Source organism: Aphidius gifuensis, linkage group LG6 (genome assembly GCF_014905175.1).
Source record: "Aphidius gifuensis isolate YNYX2018 linkage group LG6, ASM1490517v1, whole genome shotgun sequence".
Taxonomy (NCBI): domain Eukaryota; kingdom Metazoa; phylum Arthropoda; class Insecta; order Hymenoptera; family Braconidae; genus Aphidius; species Aphidius gifuensis.
The window spans coordinates 7,016,332-7,027,207 of record NC_057793.1 but is presented as its reverse complement, the minus strand read 5'-3'; the positions used below and the strand labels follow the sequence as shown (position 1 = coordinate 7,027,207).

At 23.1% G+C, this 10,876-nt stretch overlaps 3 protein-coding genes across 3 annotated transcripts; 2 read left to right on the top strand and 1 right to left on the bottom strand.

Annotated features, from left to right (window-relative positions):
* Window positions 1-52: 52 nt before the first annotated feature.
* On the bottom strand, window positions 53-2,563 carry LOC122859174 (heat shock 70 kDa protein 14-like). The gene is made up of 5 exons (XM_044162586.1): window positions 2,212-2,563; window positions 1,950-2,030; window positions 1,431-1,867; window positions 550-1,354; window positions 53-478 (listed from the first exon to the last, which is right to left on the bottom strand). The coding sequence occupies exons 1-5, from the start codon at window positions 2,275-2,277 to the stop codon at window positions 341-343; spliced, it is 1,527 nt and encodes a 508-aa protein (XP_044018521.1). The 5' UTR covers window positions 2,278-2,563; the 3' UTR covers window positions 53-340.
* A 194-nt stretch (window positions 2,564-2,757) lies between these two features.
* LOC122859187 (mitochondrial tRNA-specific 2-thiouridylase 1) lies at window positions 2,758-4,906 on the top strand. Its single transcript, XM_044162603.1, has 6 exons — window positions 2,758-2,926; window positions 2,982-3,147; window positions 3,220-3,404; window positions 3,464-3,690; window positions 3,750-3,917; window positions 3,982-4,906. The coding sequence occupies exons 1-6, from the start codon at window positions 2,851-2,853 to the stop codon at window positions 4,348-4,350; spliced, it is 1,191 nt and encodes a 396-aa protein (XP_044018538.1). The 5' UTR covers window positions 2,758-2,850; the 3' UTR covers window positions 4,351-4,906.
* A 33-nt stretch (window positions 4,907-4,939) lies between these two features.
* On the top strand, window positions 4,940-10,128 carry LOC122859146 (sorting nexin-13-like). The gene is made up of 5 exons (XM_044162539.1): window positions 4,940-4,985; window positions 5,255-7,825; window positions 8,136-8,324; window positions 8,783-8,997; window positions 9,200-10,128. Exons 2-5 carry the CDS (start codon window positions 5,255-5,257, stop codon window positions 9,534-9,536), a joined length of 3,312 nt encoding a protein of 1,103 aa, XP_044018474.1. The 5' UTR covers window positions 4,940-4,985; the 3' UTR covers window positions 9,537-10,128.
* Window positions 10,129-10,876: the final 748 nt, after the last annotated feature.

Sequence of the window (10,876 nt, the reverse complement as noted above, 5' to 3'; positions counted from 1 at the left end):
TAATTATTTATTTATTTTTTTTGATAAATAAAAATGAAAAGTAACTATAAAATTTTTTTCTTAAAAAAATATTATTTTTTCTTCTTTATTTCTGTAAAAGGATATTTTCAAAAAAAGAATACAAATGGAATTTTTTTTTTTTTCTTTGATTTGTTTTTAATTAATATTATAATTTCATAGTCATTTTTTTTTATTTGAAAATATTTTGATATTTAAAAAGGCAGTTGAACAGCTTGATGAAAAACAAAATGCTGTTTTTTTTAAAAAAAAAGTTAATTAAAATAATTGTGGCCAATGGATTTATTATATTTTATATACAATTGGCAATTTTTTCTTTAAATTATGAACTATCATGAATTGCAAAACGAAATGATGATTTTTTGCCTGTTGATGATTCAGTTATGTGAATTATGAAATTTGATTCAGTTAAATCAGTATCAACTTTGAATTTTCCTGGTCCATTTATTTTCAATGAAATCTATACAAAATAAATAAATTAAATTAAAAATTTAACAATTAAATAAAAGATGAATAATCAAGTCAACTTACCAGTCCAATTTTTTGCATTATTTTATTGTCATTATCTTCACCCTCAAATATTTTAATTTCAATTTTGTCATTTTTAATATTTGGTAATTCAATAATTGTTTGAATTTTAATTGGTACAACAGTATTTGCAGGTATAACAATTGATTGTGCATTATCAATTTTAACAGTAATTGTTTTAGCAAGTGAATGAAGTTCAACAGTTGTTGAATTTAATTCACAATCTTTAATACCACGTGATGTTAATTGTGATGATTGAATAGCAGCACCAACAGCCATTGTTTCATCATGACTCCATTTGCTTGTTAATATTATACCATTTGGAAATAAAGAGCCAATTTTTTCTTGGAGCTTTGGCAGTTTCATTGTACCACCACACAGTATAATTTTTTTAATATCAATATGTTTTTTATTTGATGCATTTAATATATCATCAATTGGCTTAAGATAATCTGGTATATGTGGTCCAATAATATTTTCAAATCTTGCTCTTGTTATATTGTGACTAAAATCAACACCTTCACATAATGATTCAACAAAACAATGAGCTGTTGACATTGTTGATAATACATGTTTACATTTTTCAGCATCAAATTTAAGTTTTGATATTGATCTTTTACTTTCATTTGGATCAATTTTATATTTATTTCTAAATTCTTCAGCCAAATATATTGTCATTAAATTTGTTAGCTTTTGTCCACCTAATTGTGGATAATATTTTGATGATTCAATTGTAAATGCACCACCAGATATATTTACAAGTGATATATCACTTGATACACCACCAACTCTGTACACCAATACAAGTCTAAAATAAAAATATACAAATTAATACACAATATACAAAATATAATATCTAATGATTGAGAAATAGATTTACTAACTCATTTTTAGTCTTATCTTGACCAAGACCATGAGCAATACAAGTTGCAATTGGTTCACCAATAACTTGTAGCACTTTAAAACCAGCTTTTTCAGCAGTACTACTCCAACCTTTGATACTTTCACTATTGAATCTATTTGGTACACATAATACAACATTATGTTCATCATCATCATGAGCAGCTGATATTGATATATCATACATTGCACCAAATAATAATGTTGATACTGAATCAACTGTAACTTTTTTAGTTTTTTCACCAACTTTTAATGCATAATGAAGTGCATTTTTATCATCATCAATAATTTTACTTGTACTTGTTTTAATTGCATCTTCCAATTCATCACTATCAATTTTTTTATTCATTAAACGTTTATTATTTAAAACAGTATTTGGTCCATTTCTAAATATTCCAGCTTTTGCTGGTAATCCGGCTATCTGAAAATTATTATTATTTGACAATTTATAACCTATGAAAATTTAGGAGATAAAAAAAAACGTGTTTTATTAAAAAAATTACCTGTTCAGATTCGTGAAATGAAATGGCAGCTGGTGTAACACGATCACCAGCATGATTTGCAACAACATCAACATTTTCATCCTGAAAAATTTAATAATTTATAAATATTATTTTTTATTTAAAACAACATGATTCAAATGAGGTTAGGAATTTTTGGACAACACGTGATATTGTTGGATTATGATTTATGATTTTTTAATCAAATATTATTTATTGATATATTTTATAATTATTTATTTTTGTTTATTATTAGATTACTTACTTTGTATATTGCCAAACATGCTGATGTATTTCCTAAATAAAGACCAAATGAAGCTGTCGCTGCCATGATTTAATTTTAATCTCAATTCTCTCTCGACATAAATGCTAAAAAAAAAGGAGAGAAATGTCTAGAGCAAGCCAGAGCAAACTAGAGTCTAGAGAACACACGCGTGGGTCAAAATTTTTTTTTTTTTTTTTTATTTCTCTCTTTAATTAGATTTAGGTGGCAGCACTTTCTGACACAAAAAAAAAAGCTTAATTTTTATGAATAATACAAAAATTTAATTTAAACAAAAATTGAGACGTTTTAAATGAATAAAAAAATTAATTTTCTTTATCTAGATGATGAAGAATAATTATGTAAAGTTTTTGAATATATTACAGCTTTATTTTATTTTTAAAAAATATTTGTCGTTTGATTGTAAACTCATCTACAATCAGCTGAGACTCTGAGAGAGAGAAAAATAAATTTTTTTAAAAAGGAGAGAGTTCAACACGTGTGTGAGATAAGATAAACATTGTATTTTAATTTTAATTGTCAACAATTGCATTCACAAAACAAATGACTCTACTAATTTAATGTAAAAACAAAAAAACTTCTACCAATTATTTTGCAGCTTGATTGAAAAATAATTAAACAATGTTTAAAAATATTGTTGTTGGTTTATCTGGTGGTGTTGACAGTGCAGTTGCAACACTTCTTCTTAAACGTAAAGGTAAACAAATAAACTAACTAAATGATCAACCAATTAATTGATTAAAATTCATCAGGTTTTAATGTGACTGCTGTGTTTTTAAAAAATTGGGATACTGCTGATGAAACTGGCAAGTGTTTATCAGATGAAGAATACAAAGATGCTCAAAGAATTTGTCAAAAATTAGATGTACCATTATTACAAGTTGATTTTGTCAAAGATTATTGGCACGAAGTATTTACGTAAATATCATTTCTTCAATTTAAAAATCAACACAATTACCTTATAACAAATTTTATTTTATTTTTTTAAAGATATTTAATTGATAGCTATGAAAATGGAACAACACCAAATCCAGATATAATGTGTAATAAAAATATTAAGTTTAATAAATTTTATCAATATGCCAGAAATAATTTAAAAGCTGATGCAATTGCAACTGGACATTATGCAAAATCATCATTCGGCTCGTATTTAGAAAATTATAGTATAAATTCAAGTAAGATTTATCATGCCATGTTCAATTGGATACCCAATTAATTAAATTAAAAATTACAGAAGTTAAGCTATTAAATGCTCGTGACAACACAAAAGACCAGACATTTTTTCTATCACAAGTCAAACAAGAACCACTTCAACGATGTATGTTTCCACTTGCTGATTATAAAAAAATTGATGTTAAAAAAATAGCAACAGATAATGGCCTAGATTTTATTGCTAAAAAAGATGAAAGTATGGGAATATGTTTTATTGGAAGTAGATCATTTCAAAATTTTATATCAGAGGTAAAATTAATTGTAAAAAATTAATTTATTTGTTTGTAATTTAATTAAATTCATTTCAGTATATTGAAGATAATCCAGGTAATTTTGTTGATTATGATAGTGGAAAAATTGTTGGTAAACATAGGGGTTTTCATTTTTGGACACTTGGACAAAGATGTAAAATATCTGGTGCTCCAAAAGCATATTTTATTTATCGTAAAGAAAGCAGTACCAATGATATTCTTGTGGTGAGATATAAACATAAATTGTTTGATTAAAAAATATGATTATTAATGTGTAAAATTATTAAAGGTACAAGGAACTGATCATCCAGCATTGTTTACTCGTTTGGTGATGACATCTGAGCCATACTGGATCAGTGAAGAACCATGTGAATTAATTAACAATGGAATATTAGAGTGTGAATTTAAATTTCAACATTCACATCCACCAGTACCATGTAGAGTATATAAATCTCTGAATAATCATTTGGTCATTCAACTGGCAAAAGCTAAACGTGCAATATCACCAGGACAATTTGCTGTTTTGTATTTAAATAATGAATGTTTAGGAAGTGCTCCAATATTACAACCTGGTCCATCATTACAAATGATTGGTGAAACAATTGACAATGATCTTGATGAGTATCTTGATATAGGAATCAGAACAGCAATGCGATAAATTATTTATTGCTTTTTTTTTTTAGCTTTGATATTTAATTTACAATCAATTTTTATTGTTGATAAAAAAAAATATATTTTACTCCATTTTGCATGTACATCGTAGGTACCTGAATTGTCGACTGAAATTGCCACCATCTTTCTATAAAAAAATAGAGAGAAAATATATGTCATGTGATGAAAAAATAAATAAGTAAATAAATAAATATAAAAGTCATACTAATGACTAATGATAACAAGTCAATAAAAAAATAAATAAATACAGAAATAACGTATTCAAGTAATTCTTCTAATATTATCAAAGTGAAACAGAATAATTTAAAGTGACTAGTTTTATTAAAGCAATCATCAAAGAGTTTAATAAATAATACGTTGTTCATCCATTATTATTATGACAAGATAACAGATAAAAACAAATAAAAAAAAAACACCAAGAATGTATACAAAAAAAAAATATATTTAGCTAAAATAATAATAAAAGAAAAAAAATCTTAAAACAATGTCAAATAAAAATTTATTAAAATTCATAATAAAATGTAAAAAAAATATAAAAAATAATTTATTAATTAGTTGATTTAAAAACTTCAATATGCTTATAAAAAAAATTCATTTGTCTGATCAAATAAAATTCCAAAGGTTAGTTTTTAATTATTTATTATTATTATTTTATTTGTTTAAATAATTTACATATTATTTTGGAGTAAACACACCTTGACATATGTTGTCTTGAATTTTAACTTTAATTTATTTTTAATAATTTATCAAGGTTATTTGCTTTTAAATAAATGAAAAATTATTTGAAGTGATAATGATGATTTTTTTATCAGCTGTTTTCTAAATATATGTCAATGGTTTATGACAAATAAATAATCCAGATAAAATTTAATTTGTTGATTAATTTACAGATGAATATAATGATAAATGGATTAATTGGAGGAGTGTCTATTATAATTCTCGTTGGTATATTTGGCATATTTTTTATAATAAAATTGGTAATATGTCTAATTGTATTGACAATTGGTGTATTAACATGTATATACAAAAAATATACACCAAAAATTGATGATAGTATAAAATTAAGTAAAAAAAATTTATACAAAAAGACTGAGTTATTAAAATGTTACCTTGATAAATTGTCAATGAAAAAAAATAATTATAGTCTTGATAAACGTGTTACTGGTAGTCATATTATTGATGAATCATTACAAGAAATATTAGATTTTATAATACGTGATTTTATTGAATCATGGTACAATGATTTAACAAATGATGATGAATTTATAAAATCAGTACGTGATACAGCACAAAAAATTGCAATTAATATTGCAAATCGTTTTAAAAATGTTGATTGGATACAATATTTAACAACACGTCTTGTTGATGATGTTGCATCACATTTGCGTCTTTATCGTCAATCACGTGCTAAAATAAAACAACTAAACAATGTTAATATTAATATTAATAGTAATAATAATAGCAGCAATAACAACAACAACAACAACAACAACAATACAAGTAGTAGTAGTTCAAGTAATTCAAGTGGTACACCAAAACGTTTACCAACTCATAGACGTAATAAAAGTGAAACAGATGTATCATGGTATTCACAATCAAAATTTTACATACCAAATTTAACATCACTCGGTGAACCAATGATAAATAATAATAAAAAAACTCAATCAACAAATAATATTGGTCCTGATAATGTTGATGATGTTGATGATGATGATACTAATAGTAATAATAATAATAAAACATTAGAAAATATATTTTTTAATTTAGAATTTAAAATGGAAAATAATTTATTATGTCGTGATGAAATATGCACAAATAATGATAAAGAATTATCATTGTTAAATGAATTATCAGATATATTATTATATTTATTATTACCAAAATGTGATTTTGATTGTATAACCATTAGATTAATATTACGTGAATTATTAGTTAATATAATAATACGTCCAATATTTGATTTATTATCAGATCCAGATTATATTAATCAAACATTTATCATGTATTTTTTAAATAATAAATTAACAACAACATTATCAAGTGATATATTTTTAACAATATTAAAAATAACAAATAATATTGATGAATTAATATCAACTAAAAATATTATTAATCATGAAATTATATTATTAAGATCACGTGATAGTGGTGGTGATGATGATTTAATTGTAAAACAACAATTAAATAGTTTAAATTATGTTAAAAAAATTATTGATAATAAAATTGGTAATATGCAAGATGGTATTTATTTAAATGACAATGATTTTATTAATAATAATAGTATTGTTCAAACAAAGCTAATAAATATACCACTTGATGAGTTGTTAAAAAATAATATTGCTCTGAGTTATTTTATTGATTACATGCAATATATTAATTCAGAAAATTATTTATTTTTTTATTTAAATATATATGGTTGGCGTGTATCAGCTGAACAACAATTATCTGATATTGAATTATATAAAATAAATAATAAAATACAATCAACAGCAACAATAAATTGTTTAAAACGTAAAATATATAATTTAAATAATTTAAAAGATGCTGCATTAAAAATATATCAACAATATTTAAGTGATAAATCATCATTTAAAATTAAACTTGATGATGTTATTGTTAAAAAATTTATAATACGTTTAAAAAATGAAAGTGTTAAAGAAAATTGGTTTGATGAATTATCAAAATGTTGTTATGATAAGTTACAAAATTATGATAAATTTTTACCGTCATTTAAACGTTCAAAATCTTATATTAAATTATTAGCTGAATTGGATTTATTAAAAGACAATATATCTGATGATGATATTAAATCACTAGATAATATTAGTTTATCATCAATTGATGATAAAATTAAATCGTCAAATAGTGTACAATCAAATTCAAATTCATCAACGAGTTTAACGAGTATTGATAATGCATGTGTTATAAATGATGATGATGGTGATGATAAAAATACAAATGTTTGTATTAATAATACAGCAACAACAAGTGCAAATGATTATTTCAAGGTTGATGAATCAACGACATTTGATGAAGCAACTATGAAAAAATTACAACAAGGAAAATATAATTTAATTGCTGAAATAATTGAAACTGGTATTGTTAATGATCATGGTAAAACATATGGTATATATGCAATATCAGTTTGTAAAAAATATGATAATGGTTATAATGAAAAATGGCATATATATCGTCGTTATTCGGATTTTCATGATTTACATCAAAAAATTAAAGATAAATATTATGATTTAGCTAAATTACCATTTCCAGCTAAAAAAACATTTCATAATATGGATCGTGCTGTTTTAGAAAAAAGAATGATTATGTTAAATTTATGGATGGATAAATTAACAAAACAATATATTACTGATGGACATATGGGACTACAAAATATGTTACTTTGTTTTTTAGAACAGGGTGAATATGACAAAGGTGTTACTGGTGGACAAATATCACGAACGGTAATGAACAAAAAAAAAAAAGAAATTAATAAAATTAAATTTACTATACGTAAATTAATTCTTTTCATTCATTCTTCTTTCTGTGATTTTTAATCCTTGAATATTTCATGATTTAATTAAACTTGTTTTTCATTATTTTATTTGCTATTATTATTGTTATTTTAAATTGCTAATTTTTTTATTTTATTTTATTCAAATTTATTTTTATGCATTTTAAATGTTATTCTATTATTTGAATCTATTGTTGGGTTTTATAATTTTGTCTTGTGATGGTTTTGGTTTTTATTTTATTTTATTTTTTTTGGTTTAGATTGATACACTGGTTAATCCAATCAAGACGTCAATGAAAACAGTTACACAAGCTGTTAAAACAATGCCAGATAATATGATAAATACTGTTGATGGTGTTATGGATAATATTAGTAAATTTTTTGGTAATCCCAGAAAAAATAGTGGCTTTTATGAAAGTACCAAAGTTGGAGCAAGCATTGATACTGAGGTAATAAATTTTAATAAATTATTCATTATTTAAATATATATTTATTTTTTCTTTTGTTTATTAGAAAAAAAATTGTTTTTTTATCATAGAAATTGAACAATTTATATCGATAAATTGACAACTTATTATTTCTATCGAAACATTTCGAAATTTCGATTTTCTAAATTATAATTTCGATTGATCCATCATTTATTGATTAATTTTTTAGACTTATTTACCAATAACCAAATTGATTAATATATTATTCATCAGCTAAATTGATTTTTACAAATTATTTAAAATTTTTTAACCAAATAATTACATATTCTTTCTGTTAAAATAAATTACAAAAAATTATTAATAAAATCTTTCTTTTTGTTTTTTTTTTCTATTTATAAATGTATAATATTAATTGTTCTTTTGTTCATCATTTGAAAATAAAATATTAATAATATTATTTTACTATAATTTAATTACAGACTGACGACAATATACCATTGAGAATAATATTACTATTAATGGACGAAGTATTTGATTTAAAAGTTAGAAATCAATGGCTAAGAAGAAGAATAGTAACATTAGTTAGACAAATAATTCGCACAATGTTTGGTGATATTGTTAATCGTAGAATTGTTGAGTATGTTTCATTTTTAACAAGTCCAAAAAATGTCGCAACGTATTTACAACTATTTAAGTAAGTTTAATTATTTATTATTTTAATTTCTTTTCATTATAAACTTTTTTATTTTTTTTTCCATTATTCTTTCTATTATTATATGAGATGAAATGAAATTTTTTTTTTTATCATCTATTGTTTTGTGTGTGCATGTGTGTGTGTGCGTATTTTTTTGCATTATTTTTTTGTATAATGTGAATTGTTTTTTTTTTTTCTTTAGACAAAGTTACTGGCCAAATGGGGTACGAGCAGATGCAAAGCCACCCCGTGATTCTGAGACAAAAAATCGTACACGAGTTGCTGCTAAAGTTGCATTACTCTCTTGCTTATCTGATGAACTTAAACATATCATTGGTAGCGAAACAACGAGACGTGGATTATTACTTGTATTTGAATTATTTCAAATGCCTGTTTTAAATAGAAGACTACTTTATGTTCTCTTTGAAGGTATCATTGAAAATTTATTTCCCGATAATAATTTAATTATTATTATCAGAAAATTATACTCAAAATCACCACGTGTCATTAATAATAATCAACAAAAAATTAATTCTTGATATTACATTTTATTTGTTAAATATTTTATCTAATTTTTTTCTTTACAATTTATATATTTTATTTTTTTTTAATTTTTACTTGTAGCTTTATTTTACACACAGATTTTAGATATACAAAATTATTTTATTTATATATTTTTTTTTTATCTTTGAGGCCAAAAATTAATTAATATTAATTGTAATCTATTTTTTTTTTTAAATATTATTTTGCCTGAGGCTGCTAACTTGTCGGTATTACTAAAAAACAAAAATGTTATTTCAATGGTTTGATAGAAAAAATACATAATCATTCCATTTTAATGACAAATTAATATTTCCAATATTTTATGTAAATTTTTTATAAATACTTAAATATTGTAGTATTTTTTAATTTTAAATTTAAGTTTTAATATTTTAATAACAATTTTATTTCTATTTAAAAAAAAAAAATAAACTGTAATTTATTAACTTGATAAAATTATTAACTCATAATAATAATTAATTGTAATAAATATTGTACATTTATGTTGTCCAAGTTATTGTAAAAAAAATCTTTATAAAAAAAATATAATAATAATAAATGAATAACGTTCTTTATATGTTACAAAAAAAAGCTCTATAAAAAACTGATTAAAATTAAAATATCACGTCTCTATTGACTGACTGAATTTTTTCAAGTAAGATAAAAAAAAGAAATTTAAATAAAAAAAACGTGAGAGAAAAAAAGTAATAAACAAAAAAAATATTTGAAATAAAAAAAGGGGGTAAATAGGAGGGTGTACCAGTTGGAGGAGTGGCAAAGACAAAAGAGCTTATTAGTACAGTGGCTTCATCTCGGCAAAAGATTGTAAAAATACTACCCCTCTCCCTCCTACTAGGATACAAAAAAAAAGAAAAAAAAAATTTTTAAATAAAAATTAAGGGGCGAAGAAGACGGCTGGCTACAGTCAGAGGGTAGTGCAAATAATAATTCTCGTCACCATTAGAATAAATAACAATAAAAAAAAAAAAAAAAACCAAAGGTAAAAAAAAAGCTTTACATTAAAAAAAAATTAAAACAAAAATTATAATTACAAATTAAAAAATAATTTAAATAAAATTACCAACATAAATGACAAAAAAAATAAATAAAATATTTAATAAAATAGAGGGTAGTTGATACTACTGATAATAGCCAAATAATTTTTTCTAAAAAAAAAGGATTTTTAAATTCTCAAACCATTACAATCATGAAAAATTTAAATAAAATAAAAAAAACTACACACATTTATATAATAGGGGTATTGTGTCTCAAAGAGAATTGGATAGAACCTGCAGGGTAAGTATGAAGGGGGCTAAAAGGTGGCAGAAGAAGAGGGGGA

Excerpts from the sequence above, each read along its gene's own strand:
- LOC122859174 (XM_044162586.1), bottom strand. The coding sequence starts at position 2,277 with ATGGCAGCGACAGCTTCATTTGGTCTTTATTTAGGAAATACATCAGCA. Across the intron at positions 1,355-1,430 it reads CAAGATAAGACTAAAAATGA|ACTTGTATTGGTGTACAGAG; the intron begins GTTAGTAAATCT and ends TTTTTATTTTAG. Across the intron at positions 479-549 it reads TAATGCAAAAAATTGGACTG|ATTTCATTGAAAATAAATGG; the intron begins GTAAGTTGACTT and ends TATTTTGTATAG.
- LOC122859187 (XM_044162603.1), top strand. The coding sequence starts at position 2,851 with ATGTTTAAAAATATTGTTGTTGGTTTATCTGGTGGTGTTGACAGTGCA. Across the intron at positions 3,405-3,463 it reads AAATTATAGTATAAATTCAA|AAGTTAAGCTATTAAATGCT; the intron begins GTAAGATTTATC and ends TAAAAATTACAG. Across the intron at positions 3,918-3,981 it reads GTACCAATGATATTCTTGTG|GTACAAGGAACTGATCATCC; the intron begins GTGAGATATAAA and ends AAATTATTAAAG.
- LOC122859146 (XM_044162539.1), top strand. The coding sequence starts at position 5,255 with ATGAATATAATGATAAATGGATTAATTGGAGGAGTGTCTATTATAATT. Across the intron at positions 8,325-8,782 it reads GAGCAAGCATTGATACTGAG|ACTGACGACAATATACCATT; the intron begins GTAATAAATTTT and ends ATTTAATTACAG. Across the intron at positions 8,998-9,199 it reads ACGTATTTACAACTATTTAA|ACAAAGTTACTGGCCAAATG; the intron begins GTAAGTTTAATT and ends TTTTTTCTTTAG.